Here is a 26,435-nt window from a genome sequence, read left to right as displayed (position 1 = left end):
CGCAGGGTTAATACGGCAGGCCTGAGGCTGGTGTCTGGGAACTTGGTGCTCAGAGTGTGCCCTAGTCGACAGTTAACTGGTAAGAGAGGCTCACTGTGCCTACACCATGCAAACTGTGACTTATGCTCAATACCTGCTTTCCGTCTGGAGTCGGGAATTTTGAGACTCGCTGGCAGAGGGAGCCTAAGTAATCAGCCCTTGATAAAAACCTGGGCTGGGGCCCTAATGGGCTTCGCTGGGCAGAAGCACTGCCTGTGTGTTGCTTCATCTTTTCTGCTGTGTGAGCCTTCACGGAGACAGAACACACGGGGGTCAAAAAGGGTTCCCTCCAGACTCCGCCTGTCTCTTCCCCCATGACCTGCCGTGAATCCTCACTGCATCACTGTAGCCCATCTTAGCTGTGTACAACCAAGTGCACGCTGAGTCCATGGGTGAATTGCTGAATGTGGGTGGTCTTGGAGATCCCAGACCCACACCTATCAAAAAGCTATGAGGCTGTCGTCAGAAGATGAGCGTGTGACTACTTCGACACTGCCTATGACCCCAACGGCAAGCAGAGTGCAGTGCTAAGAACCTAAGACAGGTGCTTTGTGGGTCCGTGTTCTGTGGAGCATCTGCAAGGAGACGGAGATGGGACGGAGCCGAGTTAGGCTTAGAGGTGGCCGGAAGGGCTGGCTGGGGCACACGTGGGTTTAGGAGACAGACGAAGCGCAGGCTGCTGAAGCTTTCAGGGAAAAACTAACCACTCCCGTATCTGAATTTTAACATTAGCCTTAGAAAATAAAAAAAAAAAAGCAACTATTCTCTTCATTCAGAACTAACTGTAAAAGAAAGCTTTTGAACTTTCTCAATTTTTTTTAGTTTACGACCTCTATACTTTGAAAAGATAAACGACTTTCCTCAAATTAGGCTCAAGAATTTCCTAAAGCACACTCAGAAATGTAAATGGAAGAAACGACAAATGAAAAATGCTCATCGACACTCACTCTCTCTTTGGACCCCGACGTTTTGACACTGATGACAGGCACGCCTTTGGATTTATCCATTACCACAGTCCGCTCGGTTCCCCGGCTTCCTACAGGGCGAAAGGAGTGAGTTTAAGGCAAGAAACAAGGAACAGCCGAATGAAGGAAAAAACACTCAACTGTACTGAAAATAAATCTAGTTTGTGTTGCCAACCAGTCGCAGCTGCTGGGAGCGGGGCATAGGTTGAGATCTCGCCTACCGGTCAGGCAGCTACCTGATTTCGTGGTTCGAGATCGCTCCGAGGGGCCAGGTTTCTGATCATCTTGATCTTTACTCTTTTCTCCACTTCCGTCTTCACCCTTTTTAGCATCATCTTTTCTGTCAGCTTTATCTTCCCTTTTAAGGTTTGCGGATCTATCAATAAGACGCCAGACACGGAAACGTGTTAGATCAGACATCGAGGACAACAAACCAGTCATGCCTGGACTCTTGCAACAAGAATCAACTGCCAAGGACGCGCCTGCTCCAGCAGGACGACAAAGAACAAGGAGCCCAACCTGCTTTCCCCGAGTGCCCTGGAGTAAGGACATCATCTCTAACTGGTGGTGAAACCTCCTTCTCACAAATGGGCAAAATAAAGGGGGTGACGGGCCTTGTACTCCTCCCTACCTGTGGAGAACCTGAAGGATGTGAAATAAAGAAAAGAACCACCTTGGCCACAATTCCCTCGGGGAAGAGTGGTACCTGTCGCTGGCGCTGGACTTCTCTTTTTTCCCTTCACCTTCTCTTTTGTCAGAGGTTTTCTTCCCAGCAGGTTCGTTTTTCGCCTGAAAAAACAGAAGCAAGTAAAAGTATTACCTTATTATTTCCTCAAAAGGTCACAGCCCTGAAAGGAAACGGCCCCTTACCTTTTCCACAGAGATCATCTTCCCATGGAGCTCTGTCTTGTGCAGGTGATTAATGCATTTTGTGGCCTCTTCTGCTGTGGACATTGTCACAAAGCCGTAGCAGCGAGCTCCAGGACTCCGGGCATTTGTCACAACCTTGGCACCCACCACCTCGATGGAAAGCACAGAAATATGTCTTGGACAAGAAGCCCTCCGCCCCCAACACCCGCCACTCAAAAACACGCAAGACCATTCCGGTTTACGCTGCTTCCCTCTGATGAACCCCAAGTCCCGGCTCCCTCCTTGGAATGACGATCGATGGGGAAACCCTGTCACCAGGCGCGCCTGAAAAAGTGGCAGATGACTTGGGGAGGACAATGCTCCTGTCACGCAGCCACTCCTCCAAGGGCCGCCTCCACTCCTGGCTGTCCCTCCTAGGGAAGCGCGATGGTGGTGGGCAGGAGCAGAGAAAAAGTGAAACGGAAGGCAGAGTTCTGCCAAGCTTCCTTCAACACTGTCTCAAACTTGTAAAGAAGCGACAATGAACACAGTGAAGCAGAAAGACAAATCTACAGATGGCGATCGACATCAGGAGAGGTTCGTGAGGAGTGTTCTGAAAGGCGGGATCCACCTCACTGGAAACAGTAGCAGACTAAGATGTCTCAGGCCCTGGGGCACATCCTCAGGTGCCGTGTAATGCCCCACCAACTCCCTCAGGCTGAGGCAGGCACCAGCCTCAGGAGAAGCCCCACAGGAGCCACCATCGTCCTCAATGTCCCACACAGAATTGTAACCCTGAGCAAGTTTTCAGAGTGTCTGGTCCTGTATTCAAGCCACGAGGCCTGCAATGCACCTACGATCCTGCAGGCTTCAGGGTGACAATTCCCTGCCGGGAACCCCATGGGCCCTGAGGGCCACAGGGGAGGCCCAGGGAGTCATGAGCTATTTCTGTCACTGTGTCACACTTAGGTCTTCCCTTGTTAGCACTTAAGACGTCAGGAACCAAGGTGAGTACTGCTGGTTCTCTATTATAAACAAGAGCTTGTGCCAAGGCTCACTTTGGCTTGCCCCAAAAGCTGACTCTTGAGAGACAAGGAGCCCTGGATGTGGCTTATATGGGAGGCGAGTCCAGGAGGCATAGGGAGGAAGGAGACAATTTGAGTAAGAGGAAGAAAGGCCAACACAGGTGCCCTAACGAACAACGAGCTGCAGCAGGCACTTGTGGGTTGAGGCTGGCGCATCGCACATCTGTCCATCACTGCCACCTTCATGGGCTGAGAGGGAGAGGCAAGTGGTACACAGGAGGGGTGGCCGGAGCCACCCTGGCGGTGGGTGAAAGCAGGTGGGCTGAGAGGGCCCCCAGATGTAGAGATGACGTTTCCACAGGGGAAGCAACACTCCTCTACCACGCCTACCATACAACGGTGAGCGGCAGAGCTAGAACCTGCTGTGGGTCAGACCGCAACGGCCTTGTCCGTAACCCGTCTACATCCTCTCCTGTAGTCACCAGAAGTGACGACAGCACCTCCCTACTCTGCCCTTTGCTACAACCCCTGCGGCACTTTCTGGGTTTAAGTCCTGAAGCAATAAAAATGGATTCCGAAAATTGTGAAAGTAGGCGGGGGCTCTGGGAGCTTCCACAGGTTTCCCACCTCTACTCCTAGTGGAGCAGGCCCTCCACAGGCTCTGAGCTAATGTGAACTCAGAAACAGCAAGGAGTCATGCAAACGGGCAGGGGTCTGCATTTAAAGGTCACATCGCCATGGCTTAGACACTTCTCCAGAAAGCCCTTGGTCTTACCTTCCCATATTTGCTGAAAAGATTCTTCAAATCTGTAGCTCTGGTGGTAGAAGACAGTCCACTAACCCAGAAATTTCTACCACAACTGCTACGACCTATTTCAAAAGAAAGTTGTGGTCAAAAATGCAATTCTCACGATATCCTGAGTCTTAAAAATTAAAGTCACTCCAAACCACTTTCCCCACTTGTCCCAGATGTCAGCAGCACTCAAAGCCAGCTGGGTGCAGGGAGCCTGGCCCAATGTTCTCGCACATCTGCCAGAGCTGACACTAGACCCAACAGGACCACCAGCAATGCCACTTACCACGGCGAGTCAGGGGCTGTTAGGACCATGAGAGGTTCCCTTAGAAAGTTACTAAATGACACCACGCAACCCAGTGGGGTGGCTTTTGAACATAAAACAGCTGATTTCCATGTCACACAACTTTGGGGCTTCTCTTTCTGATGACATATACATTTGCAGTTATCTCCAAGTTTCATCTTTTTAGAACACTAATTAATAAAGAACTCGGACCAATAAAATTTCTTCTCAATTAGTGATTACAATAAAGGGCTAAGAAATCAATAAAGCTAAAACACCAGGGAACCCCACGCTATCTGACACCAGGAGCACTTTTTTTCCATTGCAAGTGTCACTGAGGCTAAGGAATCTGCAAATAAGAGCGTCAGAATCGAGGAGCTCAAAGCACCCTCGCAAAAGCACGTGTCTGCACCACACTGACACGTCAACCCTGAGGAAATGGCTTGCTCCCTAAAACCCAGAACCCGCAGAGTGAAAAGCAGAAGAGTGGAGAAAGGCTCCATAGAAGATACACAGGCAAATCTGGGTGAGAAATGCAGTACCCAATAAACCAGAATTAAATAACCCGCCACTATTGAGGCCAACACATGCTGCAAGGGACTGGTGCCACCATGGGGACCTACCCTTGTCCTCTTTGGAAAGCTTTTTTGTATCCGAGTCATCTTCGACAGAACTAGAGAGAAAAAATAATGTCACTCCAGAAGGAAGCAGCGGCGAGGAAACAAACTCAAAATTTTAAAATACGTGCTGAGGTTGCATACCTACCCGAAATTTAGTTCTCAAAAAATGATACCCCGACAAACTTGTATTGGAAATCTGACCTAACCATAAGATTTCAGACCCACAGGAGTTAATTAATTCTGCTGGGCTAAAGATAATTAGGAAGAATTAAAGAAAACAACCATGACTGGTTGAGAAAAGAAAAAAGATTATGTAATCAGTTTAAAATAAACAAAGAGAAATAAAACATTCTTTAGAAGTAAGCTACAATTTCGTCAGTCTGGCTGGCCAATTGCAGAAAAAACAGCTTATGTGTGTCATTAAACGACCAATGAAAAGGAGATAGCGTCTGGTCTAAAACTGAGAAAAAACAAACCTCATTTTCTGATCAGCGCCCTCACTGGCTGAGGACTCTTTAGGAGCCGGAGGGACTTCATTACAAGCTTCAAAAGCAAACTTCTTCACGTCTTCTTTGCTATCTCTGGGGTCTGGGCTCGAGGCTTCCCGGGGCGCTTCCGCGACCTCCTCGCTAGAGGCTTCCGCGCGCTCTGACGCTTTACTACTCTGCTCAACTGGCTCCTCTAGCCCTACAGGCTCACAGTCCGTCCTCTCGTCACCGCCTGTCTGCTCCACGGGCTCCCTTTTCACTACCGCTAACAGGGTGTCTGCCTTGCTCCACTGAGCTTGTGCCGTTGACTCGCTGGCCAAATCTAAATCACCCTCCTCCGGATGGCCGCTGCCAAAAAGGTCCTCTTCCTCCGCAAGCTTTCTGTCTGGCCCCACGCTACTTGTATCCTGTGCAAATGGCTGCTCCAGCTCGGAACCTTCTTCTTTTACTGGCTCAGATTTACAAGTTTCCCCCAAAATGTCGAGTATTTTCTCATTTTCTACGGATTTAACAGGAATAGAATGGCACAAGGTTTAATTACCAGGGAAATACAGCAATCACAAATGCGGAACTGGCACGGCTGCCACTAACACGAAGAGAACTGCTAGCTACACAGAGATTGGAAAACCCGCGGGTACACACGTTACACTGGTTACACTACCTGCGCTCCGACCGCCTGCTAGAGCAAGCCGCTACGCTACCCGGAAGAGAAAAGCATCCCAGAGATTTAACCCCCAAAACCTTCTGGCTGATTCTTGACAGTCTTCATTCTGTCGTCGTTTATATATGACTCTTCCAAATTTAGCTTCCAAAGTCCAAGTTGCTTAACTGAATGTATCACCATTCACTGAACAGCTCAATTTCCAAATTTCCAAATTTCCAAATTTCTTTGAATTTCTTTTAACAGAACAGTCCAACATGAAAACCAGAATCTCTTCCATCGGTGCTCTGAGATACTTGCAGTCCAGAAAGTGAATAGTATTTGTTTGGAATTCTCATGAAGAAACTCTTTCCTCTTCTGGAATCCATTACGTCTCAATGTTTTAAAATTTATCTCCCTACCGCTACCTGCACTGCCTGAATTAAAAACCACAAAGTTAAGCTACTGCCCAATATCACAAGATCTGTTTTGTGGGGTGCAGAGGTATTAGCTCTTGAGAGGCATGCAAACTTTTTCTACATACGTTTAAGCATCATTTATATTTAAAAAGGCATGAGATCGGTTCATCTCACCGATACGTTTTGCAAAATGAGAAGTTAGCCACTTTCACAGATCTGGTGATATGGCTGGGTTTCCAATCTCTATGATCCTGGTATGTTCTGGATCGTAAACCTTTAGAACAACATACTACAGTAAGGCAACTTTTTAAAATTTAAGAATTCAAATTAGAGAAGGTGGAAAATTAGAATGGTTCCAAACCCCCATTGGTAAATTTTTCATTGAACAGTACCTGGCTCCAAGGATGGCTCTTCAATTTCCTGCAAAAAAAACCCATAAATAAGATAGTGCCAGACGGGTGAAACCTATAGTTTATTTATACCCAAACTATATATAAAAAAAAAAAATTTAAAACAGACTAGGAAACTCAAATTTCAACAGGTAGAAAACATGATTGTTCAGAAAAATGGCCCACAGAGCTGGCATTCCAGCTACTTTGGGCCCCAAGCCCCACATTCCAGGCTACTCTCCAGGGGCCTGGTCCTGTTTCCATTTTTCATTGCATCTCCCAGTGCCTGGTAACATCATCACTTCTTGTGGTGATGAACTGATCACATGCTTGTCTATCCCTCTATTCTGCACGCTTAAATGCACGGAGAATGCTGTTTTCATTTTCTTTTAGTGTCTAACGGAATGCCCGACAGCTGTCAAACCACCAGGATTTCACTGAATTCTGTTAGTTTCTAAATAGTCACAAGACTGAGGGAACACGGGCACAGGTAGTTGGACCGTTCTTATTTCACATGGTCATGCTGCCCCTCCCCCCTTGGTCACTTGAATGCTCTCAAGGACTACACACTCCTACAATCAAGGTCCCCACTGGGCCAGCTCTAATTCCCAAACATCCCTGCAACCCTTCCCGGAAGTTCTGTCAATTCAGACCACTGCTATCCCTCACTTACAGTAGCTTCTGGTTTACTGTTCCCATCCCATCTGTCTGTACTTTGCCACCACAGGGATCATAGGTCCCTCTGTGACCTAAAGCCTTCAGCAATGGCTCTTCACACTACTTACCTCCCTGACAGGCCGATCTGTCCTCTGTCCCCACCTCTAGCCAAATCCTACACATTTAGCTCAGGGGCTATCTGCTTGGAGAAAGGCTTCCCCAAATGGCTCCAAAGGCTGTCACACTAACAAAGGGCCTTTTTCTCAATCTGTGGTCCTGGCCCCTACATTTCCTCTGCACAAAGTACGTTATTCTGCAATTCCGCCCAAATACTAACGAGCACTATGTTCCGGGTGCAAACTTATGCACTATATATGTACGTATATAAGAAATCATCAAACAGTCCTAGTAGGTTGGTGCTATTAGTAACACCCTTGTTTTCAGTTTAGGACACTAATACAGAGTAGCTGACAAACTTGCTCAAGAACACACAGCAGAGCCAAGATCTAAGCAAAGGCTGTGTGAGGAGGAGTCTGCATCAGTTCAGGCCGCTTCACAATGCTGCTTACGTGTGTACTGCACGCATGGAGGATAGGCCCTGCAAGAACGGAGACCAGCCTTTCTTCTCATTTGTGTCTGTATCCACACTGACGCATCCCAGGTACTTAACATATACCCCTTACATGGATGAGGGTGGCTTACACCTTCCCCTGGGGACTGACCTACCATTCCAGGAAGCCCTAAGAAATTGTTCACTTTCCCCCGTAGTTTCATTTATTTGCAATCAATTTATTTTTAATATAACATATTCCACTCTGGGAATTAAGACTCTATGACTGAAACAAAGGATCACTCTAGGTAGAACAATTCTCTCCTTTTTTCCAAAGAAAAATGAATGTATTCCTATTTGTCTCCGGGAGAGGTTATATGTTTTCCATTTTAACTTGGGAGTCTTTAACCTAGAAATACACTCGATGAAACCAGACCCGGCTCCTCCTTTCTTTTCAGAGGCAAGAATGGTTTTGTCACTTTATAGTTGGAGAGAGACATCAGCCTTAAGGTAAGCTGGGTTCCACCAAGTATTTTTTTAGGGTTCACCCTCCTTGACGCTGGGGTTCTGGCTTGCCAAAAACCAACCTCGCCTAGCCTGGCAGAAGCAAATGGAGATCTTGTCTGAAAGATGATTTCTAATTAAGTAGCATAGGTGACATTATTTAAAAAAAAAAAAAAAGACCGGCATAAGTTGACTGTATTTTCATTTCCTCACAAAACTTTCTATGGAAAATTAGACAACTACCCAAGTTTACTCCAAGAGTTTACATCTATGTAGGCTGGCAGAAAAGTTAAAAGGAAACTCAAGACCCACATTTACATAAATCATACCTGAAAGTTAGTCCACATCTCATTTGTTCTCATCTAAGATTTAATATTTACACAGATGGTAATGAAACAGCCAAGATGATACAATCATCAAAAGAAATCTGTGCATTTTCTTTAACAAAAACTTTCCAGAACCAGAAGCCCTGGAATCCACCTGTCCCAGCCGTGATGTCTGTGTCCTGTCCACCCCGTACCTGCTGTCTCAGCTAGCAGTCTCTACAGAGAGGATGCCATCTGCAACGGGTCCGACAGGCTGGGCCTTTCCTTCAGCAACCAAATCAACCAGAACTTTCCCCAATATGCCCTCTCAGCTACAAGGAAGCCATAGTGATTGGAGGGGAAGCCAACATGATAAGTCCTTTGCAATAGGCCCATTGCATCTGGGGAGAGGGGAACAAAACCTACTCTAAAGATGACAGAGTAGGCAAACCTTGCAATGACTTTTACTTGGGAGTGCCATACAATGTCTGCAGCGGTTTCCAGAAACCGTCGTCTAACCTTTGATGCTAAAGTTATTAAGACATATGTTAACAATTTACCTGTAATATAGTGAAGTCAGACGATGAAGTGTCTAAATTGTTTATAGTTTCTCTGTCCTCTACCTATAAAACAGAGAATACAATTTACTACATCGATAATAAGGTAACATAATGGTACATCCATAAAATGAAAAGTGAACAAAACAGTGCAGGAATCAAAACGGCATGATAGTGATTCACCTGGGGGTGCTGGAACATACCTCTATGGGTAAGGGAGGACTGCCCTCCAAGTAGATCAGAATACCAGGTTTGGGGGCTGCTCTTCCAGGAACAATGTCCAGAATTACACTTTGGAGCGGATTCTCCTGGCTACCACCGTTTCCTCAAGCCTCCGAGGTGGCTACCACCCGGAATGAAAGAGCATCTCTGAGAACCCTGCCTCCTAGAATTATTAACTTCCGAATCGGAGTGTTGGGGTAGGAGCCCCGGACTGGGAAAGCATAGGTGACCCATTCCTTTTTTCTGTTTACCCAGCAAAATCGTCCTCACAGAAGTAAAACAGTAAGTTAATGGCACTGAGACAGCATGGTGCATGACTTAAGTACATGGACTCTGGAATTAGCCTGGTTTTCTTATTTCTTTTATGAGCTGTGTGTTGCCTGGAGATATTTCTCTCTTTACTCTCCAATTTTCTCAATTGGAAAACGGGTGCAATAGCATCTACGTGTCATATTGTTGTAACAAAAAAGATTAAAGGACATTAATGCCTAAAGCCTGACAAAATTCAATAAATAATACACACTGTAAGCCTATTGTAAATCTGATTTGTTTCTAACATGAAAAAAACTAAGGCTTTAAAAACAATGTCAAATTTTAGTATTAAAGGTTGATTATTAAGAGGGTACCGATCAGTTCTTAACAGGGAAAACCCGACTTCCAACCACTTTCTATTTTTGATATTTTCAAGGTATTCAAGCCAAAATACCACAGATCAGCCTCCTAGAACAGGAAGATCTGGAATAATGTCGCTAAAATATTTAATGCTGCATTACGATAGCATATGCTCCTGTACCTCACGAGACACTTCTCAACGAAGCAAAAAAGTGTTTTCAGAATCACCTGAATTTTATATGTGACTGGATTAGCCATTATCCTACTGAACTGGCACTAAAAGAAGAACTCGATTCCAAATACAGAACTTCTCTATTATGATACCGGAGGGACCGACACATCCAGGGTACACGGAGAGACTGTCGAGCACCTACAGCACGTTCCGGAAGCTGCTCTGGAAGTTCTTTCATCTCTCCCTCGAGCTCTCTACTGTCAGACAGGGACTCCGGGAGGTTATCAGCGTCATCGTCTTCCACACAATCTGCTACGCTTCCATTATCGATTTCTGCTTCATCCAACACGCTGATATCCATCATGTCGATGTCCTGCAAGTTCTCCAAACTGGTTTCAACATCCTCCTGTGACAAAACGAAACACATCCATCAGTGGATGGACTCCATGGGTCCGGTCCATCCACCAAGCAGATTGACTGGCAAGGCTGCACATACCTGTCCATCGCCAGAATTTTCCTCCAGTCCATTATCTTCTACACCTTCTTCCTCTGGTTTACGTCCTAAAGACAGAATTGTTAACAGCGTGGGTCAATAATACGCATTTTCCAGAAGCGATAACTTTTGCTTGTATAAGCCCCCACCTAAACCACTTCCCAACTTAGGAACAGCATTGTGTAATCCAGGACGGAGGCCATTCCAGACAAGGCAGCCCCCTCACCCCCCAAGCAGAAGAGGTTCTGGTCTTATCAAGGGACTGTGGAAGTACGAGGAGCTGGAATTCGGTTCTTGGTAAGGTGGAGGCAGACCAGACCTTTCTCAGGCCTAGCATTTTTCTCAAGTAGCTTTGGTTGTAGACAGAATAGTATCTTGTACGAATGTGCTGCTTTTTAGTTAAGGAACGAGGAGCATGTTCTTCCACAGAAATAATGATGTAAAGCAAAACATAAATAAGCAAAGAGAAAATAAAAGCCATTTGTAACTACTACCTAGAGTTAATCCTCACATCATATACTGACATACATGGATATCCTCTCATACTTTGCTCCGTATATACTCACTCTACACTTATAAAAATGGCATTGTACTGTCGTTCTATAATCTTCTCACTTAACATGTTGTGATCATATTTCCATATTCTTTAATAGCACTATACGGAGATACTGTCATTGACCTAATTAATGTCTGTGGTTGGAGATTTGAGAAAATGCATATAAAGATGAATACTCAGATTTTTTTTTGCACTTATCCTCTTAAAAAACATGTTTCTAGAAATAGCATTTCCAAGGCATAGAGTATGTGTATTTTTAAGGTTTTTATGAAAAAGAAAAAAAAAAACCCCTACACGTTATTGAGCTATTCCATAGGAATTTTGTTTCAATTCATATAGTTAGAACGACAGTGAATCTTTGTTAAAACTAGCCATTTTTCTTTACCCTTGCCAAAGTATGAGGCAAAAAAGGAATACTTAGTACTTTTAAAAATAATTTATCGGATTCCTGCTTAGGCTGAAATTGTGATCATTTGTAGTTTCATAAAACTACAAGGTTATATTCTTTTCCCCATTTCAAATCTTGTTCCAGTTCTCCTTTAACATCTATTTGCACACTGTATACGCAATACATTTTATCCCAATTCTTTACTAATCTTAATTGTATTTACAGGTGTTGGGTAAATTTCACTTTTACATATAGCTAAAGCGATTAACCAGTTTTTATGTGTAAATGGTTTTTACCTTCACAGTTAAAATTCTTTCTCCAAACTAAGACTACATAAAATAAACATTCATCTGTATTTAGTTCCTTTTTGATTTTCGATTTAACATGAGACTCTGTTTTGTGCAGAGTGAGACTATTTTCCGAATGGCTGTTCCCACCTGGAAGGTGATTTCCCTGCACCATCTATTCATCTCCCCACCCCGAACTGATCTGAAATGTTGGCCCTACTCATTATTATAATTCTTATATATGCCTGGGACCATTTTCAGTTTTTATTCTCTTCCACTGAGCCATTATTTCTATTCCAGTTTTAATTATGTGACATGATATTTTTAAAAACACAAAGTATTGAGATTAACTAGAAAAAAAGGAAACTAAAGTGAACTGGAAGAAATGGCTTAACTTCAGGGGTTTCTTCAAGAGGTTAGTAATTTAAGGTTAAGAAAAAGCAAGTAAGAGGCTGGCTGGACACATTTTTCAGACTTGCATTTCACTTTTTAGACAGCCTTGACGCAGCACTTTGAAAAATGAGGAAAACATTTTCCCAACTACCCTCACCCAACCTTGTAATTTCTCTTCCTCATAGATAAGTTTATAACATTCACAATCTATTGTGGAACCAACAGTTCAGTGGGCAGGCAAGGCATGTTGGCATATATAGTTATTTGCCTTATTTTTTGAATGAACGATAAACTGAGTAAAATATAAAAATGTAAATAATGAGAGCAGAAAAAAAGTGGAAATTATTAGGCATGATAAAAAATTATGGCAAAAATGAAAATTTTGGTCTCTACAGCAGGATCACTAAAATTGAGTACCTATTTTCAATGTAAAGAATAAAATCACATGTATGGAATGCATGAAATATACTCATATCTCAAAAGAAGAGCATAGTGGAGTAGTTTTGTGTCTTGGAGCTACTGCCACAGATGCGGCTTCCTATAGCTCTTGATCAGGGAGGTGAGGTGGCTCTCAGTTCCTCAAAGCACAGGAAGGGATGCTGATGTGCTGCCCACCTGTGGGAAAACCCACTTCCTGCAAGGCCTTTTGTCCAGCGTGAAGATCAATTTCTTAAGCTCGACAAATGTTTCAAGTAATAAAGGAATTAAATCTTAATTTGCCTGTATTTAATGATGAAATCTGTAAGTTGTACAAAATGTGCAACATTCGTAGTAAAAACGCTACGAAAGACAAACCCCAAATCTAACCATTTATATCACAATAGAGGCTAAAAAAAAAACCCTCTCAGGTATAAGAATTACCTTATAACATGTGCTAGCTGATTTTTATTTTGGAACACAGGGGATCGTCAGAATTCAGGACATTATGTACAAACAACCTTGGTGGCTGACTGGGAACCCCATTAATATTTAATGGCATTCTCATGGCAAAACACGCTTTGGTCTTCAAAAGGCGTTCGGAACTCAACTCAGAGGTCTCTGTACATACATCGGGAAGATGCGCCGGCAGCATTCCCCATCTGTACCAGATTTGATAAAGCTGCTCTCATTCTAGAATATGTACACTGGTTTCTGTTCAATTCTACTCCAGTAATTAGGAAAAATCTGATAGGTTACCACAAACTTGCCACCTTTATCCCACATTTCTCCCTTTCACAAGAAAGGCAACAGAATTTCATCAAGCAGAATCGGGTTTTCACTCTTATGACCAATTTTTCTCCTGAGCAGCAGCACAGGTACACTGCAACCCAAATCCCTTCCAGGAGACAGCTCTCTAGGTAAGACATGATCGGAAATGTCAAGAGAACACATGGACTTAGGAATGTTTTGTTTTCAATATGGAAACCATATACTCCTACTAGGATGTTTCTCAAGAATCACTATTTGGGAAAAGACACCTTACTTCCCAAAGATGAAAAATGTTTAAACTAATCTCAAATTAATGTGAATAAAAACTATGTCTCTTCTCTACCGGTACCTAGACCCCACCACCTTTCTCTGGTACCCCAAGGATCAGTAACTGCTACAAGTGCTATCTTTTCCTCTGAGTACATTTCTACTTGGATATTGCTGTTATGTAGACTTTTTAGGGTATTGCATATTAGGTATAGAAGCCCACTGTTTGTGATGTAAGTTGCAATTATTTTCCTAGTTTGTCATTTGCCTTTTTACTTTGCTCATTTTTATTTATTTTTCAATTAGGGTTGACGTTCAATATTATTTACTTTGCTCATTTTAAAAATCATATAATTTTTAAAAATTCTTGCTTCTGGAAAAGAAAATATCACTCCCTGGCAGACACTAAAGGACTGCCTGTCTTTATATGGAAGGAAAGGTGCTCCTTGGTCCTCCCTGCGTAAACGCCAGCGTGGTTCACGGCCTCCGTGAGCAGCTCCCACTCTCTTGCCTGGATTCTACCCGCCGTTTCTACTCAGCTTCTGCCTTGCTGATTATGGCCACACTCACCCACCTGGTGAACCGCCTCCCCCCACCCCGACTTGCCCTGTGCGGCCCGAAGCATGTGGGTAGGCCACTGCTTATTTTTATTTGATTACACACAGTTGTACAACTATACAAATACCCTCATTAAAAGATCCACACTCATTTCACTGTAAATTTTACTTAGAAGATTCACCCTCTTAAAGATAAAAAAATTAGTCTCCCTTCTCCCCATTGTGCTCCTAAGAGGTAACCACTGTTATCAGCTATGTGGGCCTTCGAAACATTTTCTTGAGCACTTACATATATTATATAAACTTAAAAAAACTTGTTATGTAATGGGATCATATTGCATATATACTCGCTGTAACTTGCTTTTGTTGCTTAGTAACAGGACTTGAAATATTTTCCTGCACTGTATGTTGATCTACTGCCACCTTTTAGCCCATACTGTGGATGTTCCTTAGTTACCTGAGAGGCTTTATTAGTTTACTATCCCAACAACTGCCCATTTCCTCACGCCCTCGCCAATGTGGGATACTAGACCCTGTGTAAATTTTTACCAGTGTGATAGACAAAAATAACAGCTCATTATTTTTGTTTTCCTTCAACTGCTAGCAAGGGGATCCTTTTTCGTTTATTCGTCACGATTATTTCTTTTACTTATGAACTGCTCACTTACAGTCTCTACTCTTTGTCAACAGGACTGTTTGTCTGTTTTCCTTATTGATTTGTAGGAACATTTAATGCTTTCTGGATATTTATATGCTGTGATATTTTCTGCTTGTCTGTGCCTTAAATATTTGTGGCATCTTTTGCTGGGAAGCTTAAACCTTTTATGTAACCAAATTTATGTTTCTTTCTAGTCTCTCAGTTTTCTCATTTCAAGCTTTCCTTATAACTATATAAAAGTACTATCCTAGTTGGAATTTGTTTTGCATGGAAGGAGGTAAGAATAGTTTTCCCCACTGTGAGATAGACAGCCAACTGTTCCAACACCATTTAAAAAAAAAAAAAAATCCTTAATGATACCTTTAAAATGAACAAATCCTCCAACTTTCCACTGTTTCCAATATCCTATTAAGATCAGAGCAAGTCTGCATCACTGGTTTTTCAAAATCTTAGTTATTCTTGTACATATTCTTTTTAGATTAATTTTAGAACAGACAAGCTCCAAAGTTCCCTTTCTGGTAAAAAGGCAAACGACAACTTTCTGATATGAAGCCATCACACCCAGGAAAATTTCCTCAAAATTAGTTACATCATTAGTCTTGAACAGTTTCTTTTGCCGTCATTTACTATTTAAGAATACTACATGTATTTTTATGTCCGTCTGGCAATATTTTGCTTAATAATTTTGACTTGCAAATGATATCACTGCTACCTCAAAATACAAGAGAATCATGTGATCAACAATTATAACTAGCCAGCAAGTTTGGCAGGTATGCACTGTTCATATTAGCTAGAGTTTTATTTTTTTCACATTTCTTAAGTTGTCATTGGCTTATTTCTGGTTCCTTTACCAGAATTTAATTTCACGAGGCATATTCAGCCCAACAGACCTTACAAATCCAGCACTGGCCTAGAAGAAGCTGATAATCCGGTAGCACAGCACTCCCCACAAGAAGGAACACGGGTGCCTGGAAGAAATGGCTGATTCTTGGGGTGTGGGAGAGTATGAGACTGGAACACCCTCTTGGACCAGAAAGAAAGAAGTGCTCAAAGAATGACATGGACATGTCAAAAAAACAGAGTCTGTGTAAAGGACTCTCGTGATAATAGTCTCAATAATAATCACAAAGTCTTACGACCTATCGAATAAAATAAGAATCTCTAACTTCACACTGATAAATGGGGGAGAAGAGCAAGCTATCCCTTATGGTAGAAAATCAACTAATAAAATGGTCCCCAACTTTTTTTGGCACCTATGAGAATCTAACGGTGCTCCCATGAGAATCGAACACCTGATGATCTGAGGCGGAGCTGAGGCGGTGATGCTAATGCTAGCGCTGGGGAGCGGCTGCAAATATAAATGAAGCTTCTCTCACCCACCCACTGCTCACTTCCTGCTGTGCGGCCCGGTTCTAACAGGCCACCGACCGGTACTGGTCTGCGACCCAGGAGGTTGGGGACCCCAGAACTAATACTACTGGACAAGATTCAGTGGATGCTCAAACTACTGGAGGATACATAGGATATTTACATAAGTCTCAAAGATACAGTTACAAAGGGTAACGTAGTACTTTCCAGTGGAGAAACCTGATGAACACCAAATGGACAGCATGTGCCTCTGGAGAGGATACACTGAGAAGAATAGCTCTTCTGGTGGTACTGCTGACGAAAGCATATAATTTGAACCTACTGATGAGAAACAAAACAAAATAAAAAAACCTAAAAACAGACTGCTTTTGATTTAAAATAAGTGGTTTATACTCTTCAAAAATGTCTCGAATACACCACAAGTCTTAGGATATGTTCCAGATTGAAGGAAACCAAAGAGACGTGAAAACTGAAACGCAATGCACAACCCTGGATTTGTCCTTTTGACCTGTGAAGAACATTATTAGAACAAATGTCTAAATCTAAATAAGGTATAAGCTTATATAATAGTATTGTATCAATGTTAACTTCTTGATTTTGACAGCTATGGTTACATAATAACGTCCTTGCTTTTAGGCAATGTTATAGAGCAAAGGCCCACATACCTGTCATTTATTCTCAAATAGCTCAGGAAAAAATATACACATATAAACAGACAAATCGAAAACAACCCAGAAGTACAAGATTGGCTAATAGCTTAAAAAGCAAACATGTTGACTTTGCTTTTCCAGTTAAATTTACTTTGCTGATTATTTTAAAAGATTCTGCTAAACAAATTATTGGTATAAAACTATTTTGGAGGAGTGCTAAGATTACTAGGTATACGTTCAAGGATTCTGAATAATCAGCATGCTGATTTCAAACTATTTTGAATTTGTTCATGAAATGGGTCAGAAGAAAATTCTATTTTCAGTCAAAATCTTGATACAATCTAATAAGGTAGTTGAAAATAATTCAGTAGACCTTACAGACTTGCCCCCATCAAATATCAAAATGTACTGTAAAGCTCCACATAGAATTATGTTGAACAAAGAAACCAGACACAAAAGGGTCTGTGCTGAGTGGATCTATTTTACATGAAGTCCCGGAGCAGGCAAACGGACCTATGGTGAAAGCAGCCACACAAGGGGTGAAAGGGGAGAGCGACTGGGAAAGGGCAAGAGGAGCCCCCTAGAAACAGTGCATATTCTGACTCCCATCTACTTCACACCGAATGCAAAAACAAATTCCAAATGAAGTAAACATCCAGATATAAAAATAAAATCGTAACTGTTACAAGGTAGAATACCTTTTATAATTTTAAAGCAAGGGAGGGCCTTTTAAAACACAACATAAAGTCTAGGAACCATATAGAACAGGTTGGCAGCACGGCCTGTATTAACGATTAATGAGCAAAACCCCACAAACAAGACAGGTCAAATGACAGGCTGATAAAAACAATTGAGACATTTTAGAGAGAGCCTTCGAAAGTCAACAAGACAAACAACTCTAGAAAATGGGCAAAGGGCATGGAAAGGCAATCCAGAAAATACAGATAGCCATTTATCAGAAGCTCTCTAATTTGTAAAGTAATGCAAATGAAAAGTTTATCTGTGAAGAAATGCAGGTAAGTATAACAAAATACCTTTCTTCCCTATGACACATTTAAAAAGATAATACTTGGTGCTAGGTGAGAATTTAAAAAAATAGGCACTCCGTATTTTTGGCTGAGAGATTAACCAGTACAGCCTGTTGGAGTAGCTATTTTAAAATAAAATGTACATATCCTTTGACCCCAGAATTCTACTTCTTGTAAGTCATCAAAAATATATTCCTTTAACCAGAAAGACACATTTCTGGTTCATGGCAGCACTGAGAATTAGAAAAAAAATCTGGATAGTTTGGTAATAAAAAGACTGAGGAGCTAAGTTGTGGTACATCATATGAAGGACTACTATTAAGCTATTAAAAAAGAATGGGGGCTTTTGCTTATAGCACTATGGAAAAGTGTTCTTAACATGTTAAGTGAGAAAAGCGAGTTACAAAATATTTTGCATAGAACCTGTTTTATTAAAAAAAAAAGGAAAATAAATGTACACAGGTGTGTGTGCATCTTAATGTATTTATTTTTAAATGACTGGGAAAACATGCCCGACCTTCTAACAAGTTGCCTCCTAACTGGTAAGGAACTTCTACATCTCATTTACTGCATATCTGCATTTTTAAAAACCTCGTTACTTTTTTTTTTAAGAAAAAGGGAAGCAAAAAGAAGACCCACAGGCTCCATTTCCCCCCACTATGACTGTCTTTCTCTGCTGATTTTCCAGTACCTTTTGCCTTGGCAAAGACATTTACTTGGGCAAAGACAAAAGTGGACGATGTACCATGGACCACAGAAGTGACTCCAACGTGAGGTCACTGACTGCTGGGCCCTCAGAGTTTATACCACACAGTGTGGCTGACAGTGGTGCCTGCCTTTCAGACAATTCAAACCCAGTTCTTCACCACTGGCCAGGTAATATATTTTCTTTTGAGGCCTGAGCAACAAAGCCTCCAATCACCTAAGGGAAATTTCAGACGTCCAAATGCCCAATTGTAGCCGATTCTTTCTTAAAACAGTAGTTGAACGTTACTAAATTAAGTTATTGAGTAAATACCGAAGGAGAAGAAAAACAAAGATGATATAGCCCCTGCCCTCAACAATCTGGTTCTGACACAAGGCAGAATGACGTAAACAGGGTATAAGGAACTAGGCCATGACAACGCACCTACGGAGATAAGAGTTGCCACTGGTAGGATCAGACGTTGTGTCTGGATGAACTAGGATGTGAATGCAGACAGATAAGAGGAATGGGCAGAGCAGAGCCCAAGAGAGTGAACCCTTGCGGCCTGATGAAAGTCCAGAATGCAGCAGAGGAAGGTGATGGGGGAGGAAGAGGGAAAGGGAGGTTTGGGTCAGATGGCAGGGTCATCGGTGCCCCATGGAATGTTTTCATAGGGCAGGCAATTTTTGAAAACAATGTCTGTAAAAGTGACAACTCTGTTTTGTCCAAGCGGTATTTAAAAAGGTTAGTTTCTGCAAGTAAGAGTAATAGGGGACTCAAACTGTATTAAATACTCTCTACTTAAAGAAGGGTAAGGGTCTGGATAAGCAAGTGCTGCCCAGAAACCTACGAAGGAAAATAAATATGAGTTCGAATACCCCTTCCATCCTCTGAATTCCCAAGTAGCACAGAAACAAAACACAGGGCAGGGATCTTCAAAGAAAATAACAAGGCTTCATTCCAGGCCTTTTTGATTCACAGAGCACTTCACAGGCCCCAAATACAACCTAGTAAACGAGGTACATTAGCAAAGAAAGTAGCTTAGATGGCATCGCTAAACGTTAGCAGTGCTCATAAAATCTTCAATACCTTTGCTAGATCTCTTTGACGTCTTCTTGTTTCCTTCTGAGGTAATTTCAATTTCGTCAGGATTACCCCCTTCATCCTCAATTGCCTAAAGGGAAGGTAAAAGAAAAGTTCACCAAAAAGAGTCAACACAGAGATTTGACTGTCACAGAAGCTTCGAACTGCTGATCTGGAAATGCTGCCCTCAACCCCTTTCATTCATTCTTTCTCTTGCTGTACACATTGGAGCAAGGGCTCTGGAATCAGACTGACTGCCAGTTTTCTGCTTTACTTAAAGGTTCTGATTTTGGTTTTCATTTTGCAACACGGGGCTAATAAAAGTATTTACTTTGAAAAGCTATTGTAAGAACTCTATTACCTATGTAAAGCAAGCACTGAACAAACGTTTGGCTTATTTTTAATATTATCACCACAAGTTTGTTCATCCTATTCCTGGGCTCAAGGGAACTCAAAAAGGGAAGGCGCTCTCTTCAATTTCCTATGACTTCACCCAGCAATGTGCTGCTCAACCTTCTGAGATCCTCCCCTCCCCCATGCCACGCCTGCACCACCAGCACTGACTGGACAGAATATTGACACTCATTGGTCGAATTCCTACTGAGTGGCATGGGACCAGACATGGCATATATTGCCTTATCTGATCATACACATCCATGATTGACTCCAAAGGCTTTGCTCTCAACCACTAGGGGACCTACCTCAAAAGATACAAAATTATAAGGAGCTTTGGCAAGCCTGACCTCCTACCCCAAGAACTTGTCATTCACTTCGACAATCTCCACCCACGCTTAGCAAATCAGTATGGAACATGTCAATGATGACATCCCTAGATGCTGGGCTTCATGTTTAGGTTTCACTAAAAACTCTTTCTCTCTTTACTGTACTATCCTGTTAGCATCATTTTCATTTAAACCTACTTCAAATACTGTTTCGTTTGTACACAATTCCAGAAGTCTCGGATTCTCGGCAGTTTCCTAGCTTGGTAAGCCTGAATTTAGAATAGAGCTTGAGAGGTTCAACACCTAATATGTACCAGGAAAAAAAATCTCTCATTCTTCTCTGAAGCAAAAGTCAGGAAGAGAAGTGGAGTTCTGCCCTGGGGTCAAGGAACAGACATCCATAAAGTCCTTCACCCTTTCACTGGAGACAGACAATTCTGGAACACCACTAGGAGAATAGAACTGCCCCAAAGCAGGAGGGTACATTGCACCCTCAATGTGTCTCTTCTGCAGTGTTTACAGGGTCATCCCTAGGGGGACTGAGGGCTCTGAGTCAGGCCTTGGCAAAATACACCGTGTGTGTTCCCTCCACCTTTTCCTCTTTTGCCCTTCCTGGAAAAATAAATCAAGAAAAGGACACAACCTAGAGAAGAGAAGTGGAAGAAAAGATCGGTAATTCCAGACTTGCTTAGACCAGAAAATAGATAGGGGTACAGTATTTACGTATTCTGGTCACATCTCTAAGAAACTGAAAGGAAGAAGCAGGGATGGATCTGTCCCCTCAGAGATGACAGTGATGGAAGATTCCTAAAGTCACCAGTCTCAGCCACCAGCCTGACAGGAAAACGCAATGCCATCTTATCAGTTCTGCAGGCTTTCGAGCTGTCTGGGGGAAAAAAGGATAAAACCCCCAATTTGACTTTGTTGAGGAGACCCTGGTGGCTACACCTTGGGTATGGCAGACGTCATGGATCACAACTCCCCAAGTGCCAACCCTCACCCGCCCTGCATTTTTCTCCAGGTAAATGCCTTGGTCAACGAACTGCCTGCTCAGAGTAAAGGAAATTAGTATCCATAGTGAAAGAAACACAAGCTCAAGTTAGAAAGGCCCCAACTGGCTCTGGGCATATCAGCTCACCACTCTCAAGCCTGAGCTTCCTCATCCGGAAAATAGAAAATAATCCCTACTTCCTCTTAATAACAAGTAAAGAACAACGACAATGACAACAAAAAAACACAATTCTCAGTTGTCTGGGAGCCAGTGGGGTGGGATGAGTCGCACACCTCACTGTCTGCAGGGGGTGGGAGGATAGGTGCCCAGGCTGAGAGGGTCCCAAGGCAAGAGGAGCCGGGTGGAAAAAAGGCAAAGAAACAAATCAACAAGAGGAAAGACATAAGGGACACAGACACTTAATTCCGTGTTTTTCACACCTATCTTTCGGAATCCCTGAGGTAGGAATGAGAGGCCCCGTTTTGCAAAGGACACACGGTGGCACAGGGGAAAAGGGAATTGTGACAACGATCATATCCTCAGAATTCACATAAACCGGGCAACATGCCAAGCCCGTTTTATGCAATCTCACTCAGTCTCAACAGGAAAGCGCCGTTTTTCTTTTTACAGAGAAAGGAACAAGCTCAGAGAGAATTTAACGTCTTCCGTGCCCAAGACCAAGCCACTGGGACGCGGCAGAGCTCCGAGTCCGCCCGCTGCCTGCTTCTCGGGGAAGTCCTGAAGCCATCTCGGTGTCCTCCCCAAATATTTTACATTTCTGGTCGCTACTGCAAAGAGCGCTTTCCCTTCCGTGTTATTTCTCTGAACTACTGCTAGCGAACCCCTAAACTCTTTTTTCTTATATATATATATATTTCTCGACGTGTTTACTTTGCAAATTAATCCCCTATTTAAGGATCGTTGGCCCTTACGGGGCACGGAACATCTACCTCCCCGGAGAAGACCCCCACGGCCAGCGCGGGCTCAGGGAAATCGGCCGGCTTGGGTTCAAATCCCGTCGCCTCCTCTTCCCGGCCGTATGACCTTGACCGAGTCCCCTACCTCACCCAGGAAGTGAGAATTTCGGGGTCCCTCGGCCACTTCGGAAGATTGAGGAGAGACAATGACAGGAAAGCTCTCGGCCAAGTGGCCGACAGTGAAAACAGAAGCCCTCGGCCGATGTCACCCGCCACCTAAGAGCTGCGGGGCCCCGGCGGCTTCCCCCGTTCGCGTCCCCTTGTTCTTGCCTCGCTCCAATGCGGCGCTGGGATTCGAGGCTGGGCCCGGCTGGGCTCTCGGCCCCCGTCAGGGCCTGTGAGGAGCCGAGCGGGAGAAGCGCGGAGAGCGAGGCCGGGCGCAGGCCTCTAGCGCGGCCGGGGGCGGGCCCTGAGGCCAGGGGAAGCCCTGTCGCAGCCGCAGGGGTCCCCGACCCGACTCCTGCCCACCCCCAGGGCCCCGGCTCCACCTTTCTGAGCCTCTCCATCAAAACGCTCTTGTTGCCGCTAGAGTCCAGATTCCGTTTCTTCAGCTCCGCCCGCAGGTCGATCACCCGCAGGTCGCTGAGGCGCCGCGTCCCGGTCTCCGACGAGGCGGAGCTCAGAGCCGCTGCGCCCGCCGCACCTGAATCGCCTAAGCCTGCGAGAGTCTCCGCCATTCCAGGGACCCTGGCTCCGCCACCTACTTCACACAGAAGCGGGCCGGTTTTATCTCGGCACCTAGCACAAAATGGCGCCGCCTGCCAGAGAACCGCTTCAGCCGCCCCGGCGCGCCTCACTTCTGCGCAAGCGTACCCGGCGCAGGACCGACGCTCCCTGTCGCGTCTGCACATGCGTGGTGCGAGCCCTGGGAGATGTACGCAGGCGCATTGCGTCTCGCCGGCCTCCCGCCGCGAGCGGCCGGGACGCATGCGTACTGCAGTTACGGCGCCTGCGCGTTGAGGCGGGGAACGTGCTGTCGTTCGTCGCGCGAGCTGGCTTGCAGCTTAGAATGTTGGTATGGGCGGCGCGCATGCGCGGCCGGAAAGCGGGGTGGGAGGAAGCGAGTGCGTTTTCCTCTTAGGCAGCGCCATTTTGTGCTCAGAGCCGCTACAGCCACTGGAGGTGTGGAGAGTAGGTGGCGGGGACGGGAAGCCGGGGATGGCGGAGACTCTGGCAGGGTCTAGCGACTCGGTTTCTGGCACAGCCGCTCTCGGTTCGGGCGCCTCTGAGGCCGGAACGCGGAAGCTCAGCGATCTGCGGGTGATCGACCTGCGGGCGGAACTGAAAAAGCGGAACCTGGACACGGGTGGCAACAAGAGCGTCCTGATGGAGCGACTCAAGAAGGTGAGGCGGCTCGCGGCCCCAGGGTGGTGCAGGAGGCCGGGGCACACCTCCGCTTGGGCCTGTCACCATGACTCCTGGATCCGGGCGTCCCCAGCCCGCCTCCGTCTTGGCTGACCCCCCGGCTCGAGCTGTCGAGGACCCGGTGACCAGGCTGTGTGACCTTGGCCCGTCACCGTCCCTCTCTGTGCCTTGCCTCCTGCCAGCCAGTCGCCTCAAGTGCGCTGACAGCCCGCCTTCTTAGCCACTAGAGTGCCCCCTGGACGCCTCCCGGGGCTCTAGTTGGAGACTCGGCTCTGTGACCTTGGACATGTGCCTTCTCCTCTCTGCGCGTCAGTTTCCCTTCCTGGAGAACAGATGACTGAAGGACCGTTGAGATCTTACAGGAAAATGGGTGTTTGTACCTTCCCCCAGAACCTTTGCGCTTACCATCATCCCCTCCTCCCGACTGCTCTTCTCCCAGGTCTCCTGGCTGACTCCTTGTCATTTTGGGTCTGTTTGAGCTGTCACCTCCCCAAATACTCTCTCTAAAGTGCGGCTCCACCTTCCTGCCTCTCTCTCTGTCACATCATCTTAAAATGTCCCACCTCACAGCACTTAATAGGTAATTTAGTACTGGGGATTGTTGTCTCCTCAACCAAAACAAACTTCTCAAGGGTAGGGACCTTGTGAGTTCACTGGTGAGGGCCCAGTCCTGTGCCAGGCACGCAGGAGATACTGAGATACCGCCCCTGACCCAGTCTGTTCGTGTTCTGCCTCCGCAGAGGTCAGAGCTGGTCTATGGAACACCACTCAGCCCTGGGCGCATGCCCACCAAGGACAAGCTGCTGTTTTGCGTTATGATGTTGTTAACTAGAAGGTTGGGGATTTTGGAGGTTAGGGGCCATTTCGGAATTGGTCATTGACCCCAGTTCTGGAGCCCCAGCTTACACACCCATTTGTCTTTTGGGTGTGGGGCCCACAGAGAACTAGGTTGTGTTGGATTCATTTATCCTGTGCCTTTTGGGCTTTCAGCCCAGATGTCAGAACCAGACTTACTCTCGGCAAGGAAGGGTTTGCCTTTGTGTGTTGGGAAGTTGTTACAAGGAACTGTGTGCCCTGTAGCTCTTGATGATGTAAAACTCATCTTTTCCTGACAGGCGGTCAAGGAAGAAGGGCAGGATCCTGATGAAATTGGCATAACGTTGGAAGCCACAATCAAGAAGACAACAAAGAGATGTGTTAAAGGTATCCACCTGTACTTATTGCTGCTTGAGGCCTGAGTGTTTGTTTAGAGAACTTAGAGAACCGGCTTTTTAGCATCTTTTTGCCCTCCAGGCTAGGAGGAGAATGCCTTTGGCCCTAATTGTCCTCCATCTAACAATTAGACCTGCTGTTCACCAACTAACAAATAGGTCTGTCGGGTGCTGGAGGAGATATGCCAGCGCCAAGTAAAATTAAGCTGTGTATTGAAAACATCTGAGCTCTTGTCTTTGGGATTAAAAAAGAGCTATAGTAGATACACTCTAAAAGCTGCCCTAACTGGTTTGAGCGGCTGAATGCACCTGCTCTGCTTCCTTCCTGGTTCAAAAAATAGGACTTAAAGCAGGGAAAATGACTACCCGAGACTGAAAAGATCCCAACTTCTCTAGAGTCCAAAATAAATTGTCAGAGTATTTGTACCCAGCCTACGTTTTACCAGTGTGATTTTTTTTCAATGGAGGTACAATTTACGTATGGTAAAATTCACCTGTCTAAAATATTCAGTGCAGTACGTATTCACGAGGCTGTACAACCAGCACCGGTATCTAATTCTAGAACATTTTTCTCACCCCAAAAAGAAGCCAATGTGCCGGTTAGCAGTCACTCCCCATTTACCCCGCCCCCAGCCCTTGGCATTATCTAATTGGCTTTGTCTCTATAGATTCGCCTGTTCTGTGTCTTTGTTCACTTAGCATGTCAATTTCAAGGTTCATTTATGTCATAACATATCAACGGTTCATTCTTTTTTATGGCTCATAACCAGTTATTTTCAGAAGGACTTAATTCCATAAAACTTTGAAATCTTGCTACTCTCATTGGTTGTCATTCTCGTTATTAGATTTTATGGCGATAAGGACAGTATAATTTGAAACACCTGGTGATGGACTTATTTTCTTGAAAGGTGCAGCACAAAAATTCTCACAGCTGTCTATGTCCCATTTATCTGAAGTGTTAGATTCACGTAATGGAGACCAGCTGCTTACAAAGTAAAACATTTGTAGCTTTTTCAGTAATTTCAGTTTACTTTTTAACATCTTTTCTTTAAAGGACAACTTTTGCGTAACTCATCTAACTGGTTAAAATTTATACATACGTGTGTTTTGAAAGATTAAATTTTTAAAATTAGGTTCCATAAAGGGGTTTACGTTTGTTTAATTTTAAAACGTTGATGTGTTTTGCTGTTCTTGTATTGGTCCATATTTCAGTTATAAACTATCAATACAGACTGTGAAAGACGGGTCTATAGCAGGAAACATGCAAATAGAAACCTCTCTCAATGTGGATTAAAGCTTGGGTCAAATCAGAACTCCTTGGAGTTAATCTTTTGTCCTGAAAGCTTTGATAAGTTATTTCTATTGGTACAGCTCTAGCACTGGTCTCTTCCCGTTTCAAAGAAGTCACAAACTCCCAGAGAAGGAACAGATGGCCGAGGTCAGGGGGCAGAGGACAGCACATGCAAGTTGTTGAGCTAA

The 26,435-nt window shown here is 44.4% G+C and overlaps 2 protein-coding genes across 4 annotated transcripts in view; one reads left to right on the top strand and one right to left on the bottom strand.

Annotated features, from left to right (window-relative positions):
* SAFB (scaffold attachment factor B) overlaps positions 1-23,194 on the bottom strand; it is a 32,049-nt gene extending 8,855 nt beyond the window's left edge. Inside the window, exons 1-13 of one of the 2 annotated variants that reach the window (XM_039878438.1) lie at positions 22,869-23,194; positions 19,697-19,781; positions 10,586-10,650; positions 10,292-10,495; positions 9,087-9,149; positions 6,514-6,541; positions 5,051-5,561; positions 4,578-4,627; positions 3,654-3,748; positions 1,875-2,024; positions 1,711-1,793; positions 1,241-1,380; positions 987-1,075 (exon numbers count right to left, since the gene is read on the bottom strand). In XM_039878438.1, the coding sequence (XP_039734372.1) occupies positions 987-1,075; positions 1,241-1,380; positions 1,711-1,793; positions 1,875-2,024; positions 3,654-3,748; positions 4,578-4,627; positions 5,051-5,561; positions 6,514-6,541; positions 9,087-9,149; positions 10,292-10,495; positions 10,586-10,650; positions 19,697-19,781; positions 22,869-23,057 (1,752 nt within the window). In that variant the 5' untranslated portion in view covers positions 23,058-23,194. The remainder of the gene's footprint in view (positions 1-986; positions 1,076-1,240; positions 1,381-1,710; positions 1,794-1,874; positions 2,025-3,653; positions 3,749-4,577; positions 4,628-5,050; positions 5,562-6,513; positions 6,542-9,086; positions 9,150-10,291; positions 10,496-10,585; positions 10,651-19,696; positions 19,782-22,868) is intronic. The other variant, XM_039878439.1, reaches the window with a different exon arrangement.
* Positions 23,195-23,446: 252 nt separating this feature from the next.
* SAFB2 (scaffold attachment factor B2) overlaps positions 23,447-26,435 on the top strand; it is a 28,778-nt gene continuing 25,789 nt past the window's right edge. The window contains exons 1-2 of one of the 2 annotated variants that reach the window (XM_039878441.1): positions 23,447-23,724; positions 24,861-24,948. In XM_039878441.1, coding sequence (XP_039734375.1) covers positions 23,539-23,724; positions 24,861-24,948 — 274 coding nt within the window. In that variant the 5' untranslated portion in view covers positions 23,447-23,538. The remainder of the gene's footprint in view (positions 23,725-24,860; positions 24,949-26,435) is intronic. The other variant, XM_039878442.1, reaches the window with a different exon arrangement.

This window comes from Pteropus medius, unplaced genomic scaffold (genome assembly GCF_902729225.1).
Source record: "Pteropus medius unplaced genomic scaffold, Ma_sr-lr_union100, whole genome shotgun sequence".
NCBI classification, from domain to species: domain Eukaryota; kingdom Metazoa; phylum Chordata; class Mammalia; order Chiroptera; family Pteropodidae; genus Pteropus; species Pteropus medius.
The sequence above is the reverse complement of the archived record's forward strand: the minus strand, read 5'-3'. Positions and strand labels throughout refer to the sequence as shown.